Raw genomic sequence first — 20,409 nt, forward strand, 5'->3', positions numbered from 1 at the left:
GCTCCTTTTCTTTTTTTTTGCAAATTGAGCGTTTAAAACACATCCAGATATCCATATAAAGGTCATCCAACACACATCATATTTTGCGCATCGGCAGAACAGCGTCAACTTCAACCATGAATCAATCATCCTTAGTGGACAAAGCAGTGAATATGCAAGCCAGGTTCCTTCCATTAATACAAAATAATATGCACATCCATAGGTATGCTACTCTTACCTCTGCTTCTGTGATTGACTGCGACTTCCAATGTCGTGATAGTTGAGTTTCTTATTCGATTTACCTTATTTAGATTAATCCGCTTCTAGTTGATCCTTAAAGTCATGCGCTGCCCGAAGATGTTTTTAATACCTATTTTTTGTTGACAAAAAATATAGCGACTTCAAAAGACAAACTAAAAGTCGCTGAAAGACTGATGCAGGGCCTTGTTTGTCTGATGCACAAATGAAATTCGCTGAGATCCAAAAATACGTTTTATGGATTTTAATCAAACAAAAGGATTTACTTGTAACGTAGACAAAATCAAATATTAAGGATCAAATAGAGATGGGCAAATGATACCGAGGCTTCGAGCTTGTGTCACTCTTCCTGAAGCGGAGTGATTCGAAACACTGTGTCGAGGCTTGTATCAAAACACGTGTCACGTGACTGATGACGTCATCACTGCTTCGCGCTTCATTGCTTCAAAATGTTTCAAAGCTTTTCATTGGCTCATAGTCTTTCAGTGTGTGTCATTGGCTCATGGCGTTTCAATGCATTCTGAGGCAATGACAGCTTGACAGGTTTGACAGATTTGAGTGGCTTGGTGCCATACCAGCTATATAAGATGCATCATTCTGCTTCAGGATTTGGAGAGTGAGAGTGAGAGTATTTTGGCAAGTTTCACGGCGAGTCCCACCAATAAGCGACGTTCTAAAGTTTGGGATCATTTTGATTTCAAGAGTTCTGAACTTTTATTGCTGTCATGGGATTGAAACAGTGCCAGTGCTTCATTCGTGCTCTTTAGAGGTTGCTATGGCTTCAGTTGTCCACCAGATGTCACCGTCACTGAAGTCTCGAAGCTTTGAATCTTTTTCGGCACAATTGTCAGGAAAGCCTCAGAGCTTCATGAGGCTTCACTTGCCCATCACTAGGATCAAAGTAAAACAGCAATCAAATTATAGGAGTAAACAAATTAAGAGAGCGGTCAACAAAAAATATGGCGACCCAGTCACCCTCTCTCCTACCAAACCCTCATGCAAGTGAACAGGTGCTTTCTTGAACCATAATTACTTCCGCCCCTTCCCATGTGACCTAATCACCATGGTAACAATGTAACAAAAATAAATTCTAATAATCATACCCAATATTACAATAACTTTCATTCTAAATCATTCATGGCTCCTACAGGCAGAATAAAAGGTGCTGACTGACAAAAAAATAGGTGCATCAACACGACAGCAGATAAGAGGACTGCTGTATGACTAAGACACACAGGGACAGAGGTGTGCCTGTTTCATCTGCAGCCCATGGATAATTTTATAGCAAAGCAACCTCCAAGTTTCTCCTTTGCCAGCATCTTTCACAAACACAAATTTGCACAAGTCCCAGGATGAATAATGCAATCTTTTGGCAGAACCCTGTGAATCACTGCTCGACTGGCTGCCTGTTCTTACTGAGGTCCTCTTTGGTTTTCTGAATGCTGGTGAAGATCTCCATGAAGAGGGCTTTGTACTCAGGCTGCTGGCCATCTTCCAGAACCACTGTCAGACTGGACAGAGCAGCTGAGCTGGAGAGATGTGGACAGGTCTGGATACTTGCAAAGGGACTGTTGGATGTCTGAACGGCTTTATGGCGGAGTTCATCTGTTGCTTGGTGGTATCACAGCTCATCATATTTTACCTACACAACACACCCATAGCTTATTGAAATGCATTCATTTTTTTCTAACTGCTGTGTACTTCTTAATATTCTACACTGGAGAGCAAATTATAAGACAAAAGGATCATTTTTCTCCTTAAATTCTAACAGACAAGCTATAAATACGCCACCTGCAGTGCACTCTAGTGTACATCCACCTCGTTGAGCAGAGAGATGTCCCTCTGTTTTACTGCTTCTGCCAGCCTTATACACAGCTGCTCCTGGCTACGGCGAATCTGTGGCTTTCAAAGCTCTGTCACTGTTACACCTTTGGCGACTGTATCTTATCTGCTCCTCAGAATTTTCCACCAGCTCCTCTGTCTCACTTTGCTCCAGGCTTTGATTTTCTTCCGAGGCAAAAAATACTGTCAGGCAACAGCAGCTGGTCCAGTCTTTTGACAATGGGGGGATAGAGGGGACATAGGACATAAAATGAAAAACACATTTTCACTATTTTGTCTTGATTTTTCAAAGAAAAAAATCAATTACAAAACTACAATTTAAAAATGTTTTATTTAACACAGAACATTTTTTAACATTCCAGCAGATATACCAACAAAACAGAATATAACTTTAAATAAATCAATAAAATAATTTATAAAGCATGCTGCGCTTTATTCATTTGGGTATTAGATGTAGATGTAGTTATTCTATGTAAATATTTACAGGTTTCACTTATTTCATTTGATTTTTGTTATGTTTAGTTAAAAAAAAAAAAGTGTTTTAGTTCAGTGTTTGTAAATGACATTGTAGTCAAACGTTTTGCCGCTTTTCTCCATTTTTTCATCCAAAGGGTGTGACAGTTACCATGGTTACAGATGTGACACATGTCACTGCTCTGCAGAACAGCCAGTGATTCTCCAGGTGCTCTGCATTAAATCATACTTTGCCTAAAATCCTGCCCACAGAGTTTAGGGACACTGACAGGTGAACATCTAGAAGATTTAGATGGAGGACTGGCTGTTCACATTAAATCCATGAATTGCTTTAACGACATTCCTGCTGGCACAAACACTTCAATGCATCAGTCGCATTTCAGAGGCCTGATGTGGAATAAGTGTAGTTATATGTGAGAAACGCTACCAAAAATATCTGTTTGTATTTTTATGATATTTCAGTTTTTCTTTTTTAATAAATTTTTTTAAAGAGATTTGCCTCCAAGTATTTTTTCCACGACAGTGTGCATTGCAATATTTTAAGAAAAACTGTGCTATTACTCTGCTAATTAAACCTTCACACTCTGCTCTTACTGGTGGAATGTGCAATCAATGGAAATTGGCCACCAGGCTGGTCAAATTTAGCCATGAAACCTCCAACACTAAATTGGCCAGTGTTTCAGTTTCATTGTCCAACCCCTGTATACAGTGGGTACGGAAAGTATTCAGACCCCTGTAAATTTTTCACTCTTTGTATCATTGCAGCCATTTGCCAAAATCAAAAAAGTTCATTTTATTTCTCATTGGGTCAGCACTCAGCACCCCATCTTGACAGAAAAAAAACAAATGTAGAAATTTTTGCAAATTTATTAAAAAAGAAAAACTGAAATATCACATGGTCATAAGTATTCAGCCCCTGTGCTCAGTATTGAGTAGAAGCACCCTTTGAGCTAGTACAGCCATGAGTCTTCTTGGGAATGATGCAACAAGTTTTTCACACCTGGATTTGGGGATCCTCTGCCATTCTTCCTTGCAGATCCTCTCCAGTTCTGTCAGGTTGGATGGTGAACGTTGGTGGACAGCCATTTTCAGGTCTCTCCAGAGATGCTCAATTGGGTTTAGGTCAGGGCTCTGGCTGGGCCAGTCAAGAACGGTCACAGAGTTGTTCCGAAGCCACTCCTTTGTTATTTTAGCTGTGTGCTTAGGGTCATTGTCCTGTTGAAACGTGAACCTTCGGCCCAGTCTGAGGTCCTGAGCACTCTGGAAGAGGTTTTCTTCCAGGATATCTCTGTACTTGGCCACATTCATCTTTCCTTCAATTGCAACCAGCCGTCCTGTCCCTGCAGCTGAAAAACACCCCCACAACATGATGCTCCCACCACCATGTTTCACTGTAGGGATTGTATTGGGCAGGTGATGAGCAGTGCCTGGTTTTCTCCACACACACCGCTTAGAATTAACGCCAAAAAGTTCAATCGTGGTCTCATCAGACCAGAGAATCTTATTTCCTCATAGTCCTTCATGTGTTTTTTGGCAAACTCTATTCAGGTTTTCATGTGTCTTGCATTGAGGAGAGGCTTCTGTCGGGCCACTCTGCCATAAAGCCCAGACTGGTGGAGAGCTGCAGTGATAGTTGACTTTGTGGAACTTTCTCCCATCTCCCTACTGCATCTCTGGAGCTCAGCCACAGTGATCTTTGGGTTCTTCTTTACCTCTCTCACCAAGGCTCTTCTCCCACGATTGCTCAGTTTGGCTGGACAGCCAGGTCTAGGAAGAGTTCTGGTCGTCCCAAACTTTTTCCGTTTGAGGATTATGGAGGCCACTGTGCTCTTAGGAACCTTGAGTGCTGCAGAAATTCTTTTGTAACCTTGGCCAGATCTGTGCCTTGCCACAGTTCTGTCTCTGAGCTCCTTGGGCAGTTCCTTCGACCTCATGATTCTCATTTGCTCTGACATGCACTGTGAGCTGTAAGGTCTTATATAAACAGGTGTGTGCCTTTCCTAATCAAGTCCAATCAGTTTAATTAAACACAGCTGGACTCCAATGAAGGAGCAGAACCATCTCAAGGAGGATCAGAAGAAATGGACAGCATGTGAGTTAAATATGAGTGTCACTGCAAAGGGTCTGAATACTTATGACCATGTGATATTTCAGTTTTTCTTTTTTAATAAATTAGCAAAAATTTCTACATTTCTGGTTTTTTCTGTCAAGATGGGGTGCTGAGTGTACATTAATGAGAAATAAAATGAACTTTTTTGATTTTGGCAAATGGCTGCAATGACACAAAGAGTGAAAAATTTAAAGGGGTCTGAATACTTTCTGTACCCACTGTATACCAATTGTCATTTTCTTAGGTGTCTATCCTGTAAACTTAATGGTTTCTGTCGTATCTTTTTCCAGGCTCCAGTCTCTTCATTTGAGAGGCGGCTAAAGCTTGGTAAGATGCATGAACTTTTGTTGAAACACCGTACCCATGCCTCCCCTGCTCTAGACACCAACGCTGCCACGCACCTCATCAGATATGCTCTGGGCACAGGGGATTATGGAGAACTATGCCAGGAGAGAATGGCCTCTATACTCGCTCTACCTGAGGACCTGGCTCGAATGTACAGGGATGATATCACAGCTACTGTGGTGTATCTGAACTCTGACCTAGCCAGAACTCACTGCAGCTGACAGTCTTTTTTACCATGCAGGCCATTGAGATAGAAATGTAAAACTGTCAACAAAGTTGAATTGTGTTTTTAAAAAACTAGTTTTGTTTTTTGTATGTTCCATAGACCTAAGACAGGGCATTGTTATTATAACATTTATCAGGTTGAAAACTTTTGATACCTCAGTGTACTCATGATGGACATTTTATAGAGAACCAAGTTGTGTGTCAGAAGTAAAAATGTTGAGGAACTCCAAGGTAACAAAATAATCGAAACACACTTTGTACCTGGGTGACATTTTATTTGGATATTTCTTGTACTGTTCAGCTATTTCATCTGTGTCATTTTCCCAACTTCTTATCTGTACAATATGAAGGGAGCTTTTCGTGCTATCATTAATGTGATTGTTGAATATTTAAGTTGAAAAGTGAAAATGTGTCATATTAAACAGTTAACAAATCACTTTACTTTGCTTAAAACTGCAGGTCCATTAGCATATTCTTTGGTCAGACAAAACCAAACTATGTATTGGTATGTTGGCTTCCAGCTGAACATTGATTTTACTCATTTAATGGGATATCGTTTGCTGTTCTTGTTGATCAGCATTTACTCTGTGTTGTCCCTCTGCTATTTTCAATTTTTATGCTTCCACTTAGTCATATTCGTACAATATGCTTTTCTATTGCTACATAAGTGTATGAGAAGCTATATATAAAACATTTGATGACTTACTTTTATTGCTAAAAGCTTGAATTTATGTTTTAATTTTACTTTACAAATATATCGAATTTGTAAACTTGGTTTGTGTTATTATATAGGTTTATTAGTATTTTGGTACTAAATGAATGTCAGGACCAGTCAGAGTGAGTAATGGAGTTTGGACAGAAACTGTAATATCAACCGGTCTTACAAATGAAACCACTCCTTTAGTACTTAAAAGTCTGCAAGCTCATAAGTCATGAGCAGTGACTTCTATGAATCACTTCCTCAGTAGTGAACTTTAACCATTCAATATCAATCAAGTCAAATGAACCTTGGCCCTCTGGATGTACTGTACTAGACTGAGAAGTAACAACAGCTGTTTAAATGTGTCTTTATTTTTAGTTAAATCTCTTTTGTTATGAGGGCCTGTAGATAAATCTTTACATTTTGTGAAGGTAAGTGTTCACATGGACTGATGGTGTGTGGATCAATATTTGTATGTGATATATAGGTCAAATTTTTAACACCCATTTTGGATTCATACAAGTTATTTTTTTCTTCCAAAACAGATGGCACAGAACATGTTTCAGGAGGGGCTGTACCATGTCTTTTTTAAGGATATATCCCCGAACCACCCACCGACCCAGATTACCAATCATGATGAGATAAACAATGTCAGGATACATCGTTGGTTCGGGACTGTGGTTAATACCAGACTTTTAGTCACTGGGGTGAGATGCTACGTGCTTGTTCAAAGCAGTGGCTAACTGTTTTTAAGCTTTTTAACTGTCTGTGTCATATCATGTGTTTCCCCTCAGGTGGTTCAAGTTCTCAGTGCCTTAGTTTGCATATTAACCACAGTCACCCACGCATGTGTGAGCTACAACTGCTCCGTTTCCATGACAACCCCAGTGTGGTCCAGCCTTTTCGTGAGTCCACATCTGCTTCAGTAGACGTGCACTGAAATGTGCAAATGCTTTACTCAGTCACAGACAAACACAAAACCTGCACCATGACTGTTTATGTTGTTACAGTACGCAGCTGCTGGGTGTCTGGCAATGGCAGTTCAGAGGAAAGCTAATAAACCGAAGGTACTTGGCTCGTTTAGCAATTTCTTATGTAACTTTTTTCTTATATTTATTCAATTAACTACCTTACATCATTTTCTTATTAAAATCAGATCATCACCCTCATGGTTTTGAACATTTCTAGTCTACTATTTGGATTCTCTGCTCTCCTGGCCATTAGCCTCAGGTCTACACAGGCTGTAACACTCACAAGTCAACAGGTAAATACTGCATTACCAGCAATCCTTTTTAATCACAGTTGATTACATTGAGATTCTGTGCTTGGGACTTTGGTATACCTACACCTTAACAGCAAAACACTGGCTGAACTTTCTCCACTGTCTCCTTCCTGCCTTTTTCTCACCAGCGTGCTGGGTCACTTGTTGCAAAGGGAAGCTCCATAGCATTTACCATACAGTGTTGTCTGGCTTCAGTCTACATCCTCTTTCTGTCCTGGAGAGGCTTACGTCAATACAGTCCTCCCCACAATCAGGTCTATAATCGCCTCTCACAGGTAAATATAAGAACATATGACATCCACAATAACCCATGAGGACAGGACGTTCGTCAGCTGATTTGCAGTGATGATGACTAATGAGGAAATGTTTTGAAACTGCTCTCAGCATAAACATTCATGGGAATGAATTAGAAATACCACATTTTAAAAAGCTCAGTATTCAGGTTAGATTATCTCATTGCAGAATTTCATGTTTTCTGATTTTTTGGCAGGATCCAGATGAAACCAATGGGCCTCTATTGGAACAAGAAGAATTTAGTCTGTGAAGACTGAAATCACTTAGCTTTGAATGTGGTTCTCAAACTCAGCCTCCCCTTAGCAAAAGTGCAACAAAAGTCTAATCTAATCTAACTTTTATGGAAAGAAACATCAATATTATAACTATTATTTTCACTTTTCTGTTAATGATCTGTTGTGCAAATTTAAAACAATTAACATTTTTGCCTAAACATGCAAAAAAAAGAGAAAAACTATTTTTACAACTAAAAATATGAAAAGTGCAATTATCTAACAATAAAGTTAAATATTTTTTAAATATGTAGCAAATGAAGATGAATATTTTAATATCAGTGGCTGCAGTGAGCCATTTGAAAAACTCGAGTGACTTACCGAGGTGACAGGGGTGTAAGGTTGGAGAGTGTCTCTTCAATTTACTCTTTCATACTGTCCTGTCAGAGTTTTGAGACACACAGGGATCTTTCTTCCTCTCCGACCACATTGTCTGTCAGTCCAAGACTCAAGATACGCGTCGTCATACTTTCTCGTCTTGGACTCTGGTGGTGAATCATCAGTCACATTGGCCTCATTTTCTTCAGTTTCGGGAAAGTCGCATATTTTTCTTTTGGCCCCAGTGAGACACTTGTCCATTGTTCAAACCTACACGTGTCTAGTGGCCGGCGAGAAATCACCATGGCCGTTATTTTTGTCGTTGTACGTCCCTAAAATGGGTTCGGGGTACTCAGACACCAAAACAACAATTCCGCCTGCTACATGTTCTGACATGAAAGGAGAAAAAACACCCAGGGGAGATGTCGTGGCCCCCTGGCGAGTCTCTGGGGGCGCGCGCCCCACAGTTTGAGAAACAATGATTAGATGTACATGTATTTATCTATTTTTTTTCACAAAAAAAGCACTCGTCTGGGTCAGGGACTTTGAAAGTGTTGTAGAAACACGTCTGTTTGCAGAGCTTTTGTAAACTGTGTTACTGTTGTTGACCAGAAACTAAACAGTTTGAACTGTTCAACCCTGATTTAAGAATTTTTAAGATGGTGAAATGATGTTGATTAAAGATCATGTTGCCTGACTGACTATATCACTTCTCCTTTGGTGTTCCCAAAAACATGGACTTGACTAGACTCAGAACTATAAATATAAACTGCATGATAAACAAATAATGGTGCACACACAAGATCACAGTAACTAATAAAAACTGACGTTTTCTAATGATGTAGAAGGTCGTAATATAAAAATGCACATCGCAAATCACTACAGCATTTTAATAACTTACAGGTAAACCTGTGTAGGTTTGTTTATAAAATAAAGCTATTTCATAATTTAGTGGAACATTGTTAAAACTGGTGTAGCAGGGTTTTTTTTTTTTTTTTTTACACTTTTCCAGCCTCGTTTCTGCTGTCAGCACTAGGGGGCAGCATTGCCTGAGGCTTTTCTTATTTCCACACAGTGCCAGAGATGGTATTTGTCTGTTTAGTGTAAGAAGAGATGAGGACATTGTTTTACTTCAGTTTCCAGGCATGACCTTTGACCCCTGGGATCCTAGGATATCTGTGTTTTGCACAGTAAATGAAGCATAATGCTACAATAATTCACAGTTTAACTGAATGCACAATAAGTGTTCTTGTTTACATTTACTGTACCTGTTCAAGTCTTTTACTGATCCTAATGTACAGATAACATATTTTCATTGAACTAACTGGGACTGTGACTGGAAACTTGATTCTGACTTTAATGTAATACCGTTTAATTCTAATAGGCCCAGCCCTGAAATTGCCTTAACTTAACCTAAAATAATATGATAATAATGTAACAACGTCCTAACTTATATTGTCCGAAACTCAAGCTGGTCTTCACATACAGTATATAGATATCCAATAGTACAGACAGTGAAGGGTGTGGCTTGTTTGATATTTTAATGACGGAGGATTTTATTAAAAATATAAAGCAAGGTCACACATGTCTCCTGTAGCATCTCTCACACACACAGACACACACACTGACTGTATGAGTGAAAAAAAAAACTTACAGAGCCGCTAGTTTCTCACGGCATGTCTGGCTAACAACTTCCAGCTGTTGCCTGGTTGGGAGAGCTGCTATGGGAACACACTGAGTACAAAGAAAAACATGGGATTCATTAATAAATGAACTCAGAAGAATAGAAGAAGTTTGAGCGTCTTCACAGGAAGTGACAACTGATTTCTCTAGTAGAAACCAATTTTCTATGTGGCAAAGCATCCCTGCTACTGTCTCTGTGTTTGTAGTCTGCCTAGGTAGTGGTCCATAAGTGGACATGTTAAGTTGCATGCAAAATCCACTTGTTTAGATGTCATCATCTCCTGCCAGTACACCTGACTGATTCCATATTACATTTACACAAAGAAAGATTGTTCAGTCTAATCCGGGTAAGCAATCAATCATGTGACATAGTGGCATGCAAATCAAAACGACAAAATGTGTGAAATACTACCCACATAGATGTCTACTTTATGTGCAGCTGTTTAATCTTGCAGTCTGCTAGTGGGTGGTAATATCTTTCACTTTTGCAGTGTATCTTCCTTTTCACTCCAAAGGGAAAAACTTCCTTCGCTCTCCTCTCGAGGGGGGGGGGCTACAGCGTGAGAGAGAAGTGACTGAGGTCTGAATGTGATGACAAGAGCCTGAGTGTGTCTGGAAAAACGGATGTGGTGACTATGTGTGAGGATTCCTTTTGATAAGACTCACTGCTACTCTGACCTTTCAGTTGAAAGGCCTGGAAGGATTTGATCTGAACCACCTGGGAGTGAGTGACTGAGTAACTTCATGTTTTGGTTTTTAAAAAAATGAAGAAAAAAAAAAAGACAATCTTGAGAACATTCATCAATAATTTATTTTTCTTACTCTCAAGAACCACCACAGTTTCTCATCTTGAAAATTCGTCATCAATTTCCAACAACACAGTTTTGAAAAATGTAAAGTTACTATACAAATTTTTAATAGAAAAAAAGAATAAATTAACTGTGGAATTCAGTTTTTTTTTAATCAATTCCACATTTTTCTACAACACCTTTAATGTATTGTTACAGTTGAACAGTTGTGATAAAATCAAGTTACATGCTCTATTGTTTGGTAGAGGAAGGTGTTCTACTAAATAACCTGTCTGTTAAAATAAGCTTCATTTTGCACATCTGGTATTGAATCTATTGATAACAATGAAGAGGTGTCTAGGATTCTAAGTGACAAAGCAGTAACTGGTCATTTTGTAGCACCTGAAAGGGTTATTTCAATGTCAGAACTGAAAAATAAAACAATACTGGTTCATATAAAATGGAACATTGTTAAAACAACGAATGCAAATGTTAAAAACCCCACAAAACCTTACAGTGTCCCTCAGTACATACATGAAAAGACTGACAAAAGAGTTAGTTCATTTCTCTTCGAGTATTACAAAAAACCTTAAACATTTTTATGGACCACAGAAAATATGGTTTGTTTGGAACGATAGAGGGAGGGAACATCACACTTTATCACATCGGGCTCAGAGGTCAGAGGTTACAAGGTCAAAATGTGGACTTTCTGCGAGCGGGCGACAGTGTGGAATAAACTGTGAAATTGGATGCTGGATTTATTTATCACTGGAACTTCAATGCTTGCATGGGACTGTGTCTTTAGGACACATAATCTGGGCAAAGACTCAGGAAAAACAGGGTTAAACTTGAATACACTAGAGTAATTAATACTATTGAAAATGAACCAGAGAGCGCTGGATCCAGAACTTATTAAAACTTATCAAATTTGATGAGGCATGTATGTATAACTCTCGGACGACCAAACATGCATGGGAACATGGGAGTTTGCTAAACAGTCTTATGAAAATAGTCTAAAATGTGACAGATTACAGCAACTGATGTCAGTGATAAGGAAACAAAACACTGTGAGGGACAGAGTGAGATACGTATCATTCATCCCATACATACAGCACGATAGACTGTTTTTCCAGTCATAAAGGTGCTATGAGACTGAAAAATGGATCCACCTGTCTATATCAGAGCTGTTGAATCTGTCATAACCTTGGTAAAATTAATAACTGATTAATTTAGTTTTTGTGCAACCAACAAGCAAGGTAAACATTACTCTGCAAAACAAATGGAAACTGATTCAGGGACAGCTAAAACATGCAGAGTTCTGATTCATTCATACAAAACAGGTGTGCTTTTCTAACCCTGTTCTGAACATCTGACATCTCTTCATTTGAGAATATTAAAGAATTGTTTTTGTTATGGCTCATCGTCTGCTCTGATGTTCACTGATGTCCGTAGTCTGTAAAAAACAATTTAATACCTTTTTGTGATTCTGGTTTCTTCTGGTGCACTTTGATACAATTCCTTACTGAAATATTGAACATGGAAAATGAGAACATACTAATGAGTCCTCACAGACACTGTTTATTGTTGTGCTTTTTGACTGAAGCAAGATTAATTAATTCCTTAACAATTCCCCCTGATGTCAAATTACAGAGAAGTATGTGGTGTCTTCAGGCCATTCTGCCTTGCTGCTGATTTACAGTATGGCTATAAACTATGTGAATTTAAACGGGTCTGTGGATTAAGGGAGTTTGTGTTTCAGTGCTGAATTACAGTACAAATGGAAAGCACCAGCATGTTTGGCACTAATATGTGAGTACTAATGCGAGCCCATAAATGTGTAAAAGTGCTGTGACGATCCATGTGAGTTGTAGTGAGTTCAGTGTGAGTTCAGTCAGGATGCTTCTGTCATGCTGAAGAGATGGACAGAAAGATGAAAAAACACAGTGCTGCAAAGGCGAGAACCAGTATAGAGCAAGCCAATTAGCTTTCACTTTGGTGAAAATGAAAAATATTAAAAGATGGAATGAGATGTTGATGTAATGTACGAGACGTTTCTGTAACTGTATGTGGCCACGTTAACAAATTATACTTCAACCTGACCCCTCACACTCTGGCTCAAGGTTTGTTCACAGTCCAACATGTGGCCAAACAAACTTATGTTCAGACCAAAGATTTTAACTAAACACAGATGATGAAGTCACTGAAATAAGCATAGATTGATGCCAAACCCAATAACCACAACTCCAAATTCTCCCAAAGATGTGCTAATGATCCTATACTCCAAGTATCACAAGGCAGAGAAATTGGCAAAATGCCTGCTTCAATTCACTGTGTAGATTCAAACCAGTTTGTACATGTGGACAATGTTTATTATTGCTATAGTCCTTATCAATATTCAGCATAGAGTTCCAGAAACCATTCATTCACTATTATACTGTTGACTGACAGTCACTTTTCTGCAGCAGCACCAGCTCAGGGACCCTGGTGTGACCAGTCAATCCAGTAGTTGTCTTTGGTTGTGGATTAAGCTGAGAGGAACTGAATTTGTCATCCAAAATGTTTGCTGATCCAGATATTTGCAAAGGTCTGTATCATTTTCTCTATAAATACGCAGGGAGAAAAAAAAGACAAATAACACTGATGGAAATGATGAAATCCAACACAGTTAATTTGGGCCTACAAACAGGCTTTTAAGTGGTGGCTCAAACCCAGCAGGTATCCTCTGATTGGGTGGCAGTGCACTGGAGTTGATGATGTCAGGGGACCAAAGATGAGTTATGAAACACATCCCGAAATGATGGATGAAGACTTTGTTAAGTTTGGGTTGTGTGTTGGGATTTTTCTGTGCTATCTGTTTCCATTACTCCTTCCCTCTTGCCCTGTTGTTCATGTGCTGCAGAGGGTGAATCAAGAACGGGCTTTGTGGTGCTGTAGGGCAACAGTTCAACAGCTGAGGTGGCACTTCTCAGTCTGTCCTGCGAAATCAGCCTTTATCAGAGCGCAGCGAGTGTGTCCCTGCCTGAGCTGTGATAGAGGGGGCATAATAAAGAGGTGGTGAGATGGATGGAGGGCAGGATTTGGAAAGGCGGGAGGCTCATGTCCAGTCTGTCAGTCTGGATTTTGTGGGTCTTTAAGGATGAGGTTGTTGGTTGTCAATGGGTATTAGTGAGGAATAGTGGAGAGGCAGTAGGAGACAGCAATGGGACCTTCCTGGGCCCCCACTGGAAGGTCTCAGACCAGGGTTCCAGGTTTGGCCTTGTCGTGTCCGTACCACTGCACATCTGCCAGCTCTGAACACAGGGGGCTACTGAGAAAACAGCTGTCACTGAAAGACCTGCAGACAAAGAGATCCCAGGATCACACTGACACCTCAAAAAGCAAATTTATCAAACATACCACATACTATCATCTACATGGTTTAAAGTGTTCATGTGCTGTGCTTCTGAGATTGTCTGTGTGTTAAAGAAATGTTCTTAGTTAAATCTTATAGAGCACATGGTTAATTAAGTGTTTCTATTAGTAAATGCTGCATGTGGGAATGAGCAGTATCATAGTGTCATAGAGAGAACACAGAGCAGAGTGCATGCAGAGATCAGATACAGACGTAGCCAGAGAAGCAGTACATGACACACATACCTCCACCACATAAGAGCGAGAAATAATTGTCAGCCCCCCAGAGTCGGTGAGATAAAATGACTAGTAAACATGTCACATGATCCTTTCCAAATTGTCTACAGACAAATTTCTAAGCTTAAACCTGATTTAATTAATTTAATCTGACACTGGTCTCACATTATTTTTTTACTTCGGAGTTATAAAATCTGCTTATGCTGCTGCTGTGTCTTCCCAACAGTATGCTATAGGTTTCGACTACTGGGAGGCCAAGACCACAGAAAGTACCTCTATGCATCAGAGTTGGGCTGAGGGGGAGACTGACAGACGTCCTCAGTAGGAGAGCTGTCTGCCGTACCGCTAAACCAGGAGAGAGGACACACACACACACAAGGGAAAGAGGGTTAGTACAGACAGACGGGAAAGAAATGACAATATTAGGTCATAGAAAACGGCTCCAAACAGAATAAAGCAACCAGAGGTTATGAGAGAGGAAAAAGTGAGGAAACGAGGAACAAAGATGTAGTGAGTGAAACCGAACTGAATGACAAACCAAGAGGAATGATATCATGTAGAAAATGCTTTAAAATAGATGTTAGACCAAAATCACATTAAACAATCCTCAACTGATTAGTTCAACATTACAACATGAAATGACACAATACAAGAAGTCTGTGAGCTGTTAGACCAAGATGGTGAAAATAACATAAAGCTGTGAGGCCAAGATGTCTTGTTCTTACAGGTAAATAAATTCCTATATGCCTTCAAATGTCTTGCTACCCTGTTCAGCTGCTTTGTGTCTGTGTTGGTGTGACTCTTACCCGCTCTGCCAGTTGAGGATGTGTTGTGGGCTACAGGGGGGAGTGGGTGTGGCTGCCTGTTCGCTGGAGGGTGTCATACTCCTCTGGCTGTGAGGGGATGCAGCTATGGGGAAAAACTGATGATTAGCCATGCTGGGTACGATACAACATGTGGGACAAAAGCTAGAGAGACAAAAGAAACAAATACACATGTAGAGACATGCAGGCACAGAGGAAACAGGCATCATAGAGGCTGTAGTGATAGCAAAGCAATTTGTGGCCTCAGTGTCACAGACTATTTGCTTCAGATACATAATCCATATTGGTGCAATAGGCAGCATAGTAGTCTCATTATCTGAAGGTTGTGAGTTCAAACCTTTATCACCCCTCAAAATGCATCCGATTTAATCTAAGAAGATGGAAAAACAGACTTGTCTTGAAATAAATCATAGAGGACACACACACAGATTTCCTATGTCACTTATACATAACTTACAGGCTGTACTTTTATTAGCCGGTGCAGTGAGATTTGATATTGCTAACGTACATTAATTGATGGCCAAATCATTTGGATTTATTTCTCTGTGTGAGATAAGAGGGTTGGATGTGAATGTGACATGAGTAAAGTCTTTCTTCCACAAGTCCAGAATGTGTACATTAGGTTTCAGTCTCAGCAATTTATAATTTAAAATAAATTCCAACTTGTTTGAAAGTTAAAAAACTCATCTTTGAATACACGCAAAAAGTACCAGTATCGTGTAGTATGTGTAGTGTTACCACACATCTCCAAAATGAAGCCTTTATAATTCATGTAAAAAAAAAACTGAATAAAACAGTGTGCTAGTCAGCGTTATAGCCTGTGAATGAGCACAAAAGAAACCCCTTCACCAGCCTTGTTGGTGCTGTGGGTAGCACGTCAGTCTCATAATCTGAAGATGGTGAGTTCAATCCTCACACAGGATAGTTTTTCAAAGCAGGACATTTAGTTTTAGACCCTCTGAATCAATAAAATATGAAATATTACCTAAATAAACAGTGACAGTCACGATGGTAATCTTTTTATTCTTATAAAACAAGGTTTAATGCAAACAAAAGAAGACTCACCTGGTGAGCCCTTGGCGAGCGCCCCTACTCTACTTCCTCGACCATGTCCCAGAGTGCCTTGGTGTGACCCTGTCTCAGAGGAAGTAGACCCCGAATGTGAGTGACTTCTCTCCTTCAGGCTCCCTGAGGACCTCTGGTACCAGCACCGTAGTTCTTCAGAGACTCCTCCCCGCCCACTTCCTCCTCCAGTGCTACCCTCTCGCCCCAGTGACGGAGTCCGTACAATCTGAGAGCGAGACGGTGTGAGTCTGCTGCTCCCCTCCCCTCCCTCCTCTCCCCCCCAGGCCTCCTTATATAGTCCTCCAGCCGTGTAGGAGCTGGAGGTCTTGAACTGGGCCTTCACGCTGTAGTGGCCTTCCTGATCACTCTCTAGGCTGCGCACTACAACAGGGTTGGGGCTGCCCTCTACATATAGTGGGTATTCCTTGATACGGTACTGAGAGGAAGGCTGGCTCTGGCTGTGGAGATAAACTCCGTGGTGCCCCCCTCCCATTCCACCTCCGCCTGAGCCACCGCCAGAGCCGTTCTTAGCTGCCAGGTTTGGCATAGATCCGGAGTTAGAGGAACCCAGCTGACCTGCCGATCTGGAGAGAGAACATAGGAGAACACCATGAATCTAACAGATCCTTTGATTTCTTCATACATAGCACAACAGAGTTGTGTCAAGACAGCCTCTGTGCTTGCATCTCTCCCACCCTTACCTGTGCCTTTGCCTCTGCCTCTGCCTGGCTTTAGAAGGTGAGTCCTCTCCCAGAGTAGAGTAGTTAGGGTTGCTGCCGGGGGGTCCACCAGAGGGGTAGTAATGCTCTGAGCTGCTTTGGCTGGTGCAAGATGAACAGTCATCCAGTGGGTCAGAGCCATTGGAGCTGCGTCCTGGACCCAGGAAGAAGTCAGGGCTCCCCAGAGTTCCCAGGGTGTGCGGGTGTGCGTCGGGGTCGGATGCCAAGAGTTTGCCCTGGGACTCAAGGCTGGAGCTGCGGTTCCTAAAGTGCTGAGCGAGACTGTGCAGACGTGTGGGACTGATGTCCACTGACCTGCAAGATTAAGAATCATACAAGATTAACATATGAGCTCACCTACCAAGTGATATACAGTGGGTACGGAAAGTATTCAGACCCCTTTAAATTTTTCACTCTTTGTGTCATTGCAGCCATTTGCCAAAATCAAAAAAGTTCCTTTTATTTCTCATTAATGTACACTCAGCACCCCATCTTGACAGAAAAAAACAGAAATGTAGAAATTTTTGCAAATTTATTAAAAAAGAAAAACTGAAATATCACATGCTCATAAGTATTCAGACTCTTTGCAGTGACACTCATATTTAACTCACATGCTGTCCATTTCTTCTGATCCTCCTTGAGATGGTTCTGCTCCTTCACTGGAGTCCAGCTGTGTTTAATTAAACTGATTGGACTTGATTAGGAAAGGCACACACCTGTCTATATAAGACCTTACAGCTCACAGTGCATGTCAGAGCAAATGAGAAACATGGGGTCGAAGGAACTGCCCAAGGAGCTCAGAGACAGAATTGTGGCAAGGCACAGATCTGGCCAAGGTTACAAAAGAATTTCTGCAGCACTCAAGGTTCCTAAGAGCACAGTGGCCTCCATAATCCTCAAATGGAAAAAGTTTGGGATGACAAGAACTCTTCCTAGACCTGGCTGTCCAGCTAACAGACAGAAGCCTCTCCTCAGTGCAAGACACATGAAAGCCCGCATAGAGTTTGCCAAAAAAAACATGAAGGACTCCCAGACCATGAGAAATAAGATTCTCTGGTCTGATGAGACCAAGATTGAACTTTTTGGCGTTAATTCTAAGCGGTATGTGTGGAGAAAACCAGGCACTGCTCATCACCTGCCCAATACAATCCCTACAGTGAAACATGGTGGTGGGAGCATCATGTTGTGGGGGTGTTTTTCAGCTGCAGGGACAGGACGACTGGTTGCAATTGAAGGAAAGATGAATGCGGCCAAGTACAGAGATATCCTGGAAGAAAACCTCTTCCAGAGTGCTCAGGACCTCAGACTGGGCCGAAGGTTCACGTTTCAACAGGACAATGACCCTAAGCACACAGCTAAAATAACAAAGGAGTGGCTTCGGAACAACTCTGTGACCGTTCTTGACTGGCCCAGCCAGAGCCCTGACCTAAACCCAATTGAGCATCTCTGGAGAGACCTGAAAATGGCTGTTCACCAACGTTCACCATCCAACCTGACAGAACTGGAGAGGATCTGCAAGGAAGAATGGCAGAGGATCCCCAAATCCAGGTGTGAAAAACTTGTTGCATCATTCCCAAGAAGACTCATGGCTGTACTAGCTCAAAAGGGTGCTTCTACTCAATACTGAGCACAGGGTCTGAATACTTATGACCATGTGATATTTCAGTTTTTCTTTTTTAATACATTTGCAAAAATTTCTACATTTCTGGTTTTTTCTGTCAAGATGGGGTGCTGAGTGTACATTAATGAGAAATAAAATGAACTTTTTTGATTTTGGCAAATGGCTGCAATGACACAAAGAGTGAAAAATTTAAAGGGGTCTGAATACTTTCCGTACCCACTGTATTTTTCAAGTACATGAGATGCAGACATGGGAGTTTTAATGACCAGGCCTTTTTACAGTTATATAATCAGTTATCAGAGTGAAACGGGTCTTGAATAACCATCAAACAAATGAAGGTATCATGACCGACCTAGTGGAATGTACATAGTGTGGGGTCCTGGTCCTCAGGTCCGGGGTTGACGGCATACTGGACTGAGAATTCCAGGGAGGGAGACTTCTGATGGGGCTGCTCTGCAGAGAGTTACTACCCCCTGCTTCTGCACTGCCAGAACTTGGGAAACGCCTGTGACTTGACAAAGGTGCAAGAAAAATCTTCATATATGTGATGCATACATAGATGAGTGAATGATATCTTGCACTTGTGGTTGTTTACAGGTGACTGGGCTACTTAAGACAAGCTCCTTCATACCTGGAGTGAGAGGAGCGTTTCTTCACTTTTTCATAGGGCTCATCCAGTGAAGATTCACTCCATATTTTAGGTTTGATCGGTGATTTATCATAGTCAGAGCGTGTGTAGTGCAGGTATCGCAGGCCATCGAGGGATTGCGGTGGAGGTGGTCGACTGTGAGATGGTGGCCGTGGAGGGAGGCCCTTGTGAGGTGACGCTACCGGAGAGAAAGTGGGGGTACCTGTAACTTGAGGATCATCTGAAACAGATGTAATTAAAAGAAGATTATAAATGAAAGATGATTAGATTAAATTTCTGGAATATCTGGGAATAATGTGCAGGATCGAGACTCACCATCATCCAAGACCAGCGCGTCAGACAGTGAGCTGTCTTCAGAACCAATATTGGCTTCTACAGGTCAGAGAAACAAAAGATCGTATAATTGCAAAATCAAAAAGTTTAACAGCCTCATATTTACAAATCTTATGTTGAATAAAGATGCAACATGCAGGAACTCAGCCTCACCGTGTAGACTCTAAACTGTACCCATGACAAATACTGCAGTGTGTGCTGTCAACTATATCTAATAAAATGAAGAGATACGAAAATAATGTGATTTCCCTAATGGGAATAGGCGTATATGAGCACCTTCTATGATAAGCGATGCCCTCTGTGTAGGTTTCTTGCCAGAGCGGATGCGGTACTCATTGATAGAGTTCTCAATTTCCTGGAGCTTCTTCAGTGCGTTCAGATAAGAAGTCTTCCTCTGTTTCTTCAGCTTCTTACTGCTCACGTGAGGATCGTTGGCAAGACGCCTTGCTGCCTCCGTAATCTGGGACTGAATGGCAAACTCACGCTCCAACCGCTCCAGCTCCTCTTCCTGGGATAAGTACACACACAAACATGAGTGCAAACTCTCAGTAACACTAGCACAAAGACACTGGATTCAGTTTTAGCAACAGAAAATTACAAACAATCCAAAAATAACAAGGCTTATTTGCAGACACACATTCAGACTGTAACTCTCCCATGTAGTGTTATTTGGTTTGACACACACAGCACTGCCAGAGAAAACACACTGAGGAAATCATTTATCTGTGTGCAGCCCTGCATTTTCTCACCACTGGATTTTCTCCATGGAGACTCTCTGTCACCCAATAATAACACCTCTCCATCAAGCCCTTCTGTCTTCCTAAATACATCTGCTTTGTGCAGCAGAGACTATTGGGTGAACCAAGTAAAACATACTCTTTTATAGTACAAATGTATTGCATATATGTTTACTACCTTACAAAATATGCATCTACATCCTGCAGTGTACTACTGAATACTTGAGTATATGGTTATTGTGATGATTATGTTATGATTGTAGA

The 20,409-nt window shown here is 40.9% G+C and overlaps 2 protein-coding genes across 11 annotated transcripts in view; both read right to left on the reverse strand.

The window, feature by feature from the left end:
- Positions 1-8,488, reverse strand: part of terb1 (telomere repeat binding bouquet formation protein 1) — a 32,474-nt gene extending 23,986 nt beyond the window's left edge. Inside the window, exon 1 of the mRNA XM_026311638.2 lies at positions 8,103-8,488. The gene's annotated coding sequence lies outside the window, so the exon portion shown is untranslated. The remainder of the gene's footprint in view (positions 1-8,102) is intronic.
- Positions 8,489-10,570: 2,082 nt separating this feature from the next.
- frmd4a (FERM domain containing 4A) overlaps positions 10,571-20,409 on the reverse strand; it is a 55,553-nt gene continuing 45,714 nt past the window's right edge. For 7 of the 10 annotated variants that reach the window (XM_026311159.2, XM_026311158.2, XM_026311157.2 and 4 more), the window contains 8 exons: positions 19,685-19,916; positions 19,391-19,447; positions 19,058-19,295; positions 18,779-18,937; positions 16,788-17,120; positions 16,087-16,670; positions 15,004-15,106; positions 10,571-13,904 (listed from right to left, as the gene is read on the reverse strand). In XM_026311159.2, coding sequence (XP_026166944.1) covers positions 13,802-13,904; positions 15,004-15,106; positions 16,087-16,670; positions 16,788-17,120; positions 18,779-18,937; positions 19,058-19,295; positions 19,391-19,447; positions 19,685-19,916 — 1,809 coding nt within the window. In that variant the 3' untranslated portion in view covers positions 10,571-13,801. Of the gene's footprint in view, positions 13,905-14,470; positions 14,543-15,003; positions 15,107-16,086; positions 16,671-16,787; positions 17,121-18,778; positions 18,938-19,057; positions 19,296-19,390; positions 19,448-19,684; positions 19,917-20,409 lie in introns of all 10 variants that reach the window. The other 3 variants (XM_026311167.2, XM_026311162.2, XM_026311161.2) reach the window with 2 other exon arrangements.

The sequence above is a fragment of the Mastacembelus armatus genome, chromosome 6 (assembly GCF_900324485.2).
Source record: "Mastacembelus armatus chromosome 6, fMasArm1.2, whole genome shotgun sequence".
Classification (NCBI taxonomy): Eukaryota; Metazoa; Chordata; class Actinopteri; order Synbranchiformes; family Mastacembelidae; genus Mastacembelus; species Mastacembelus armatus.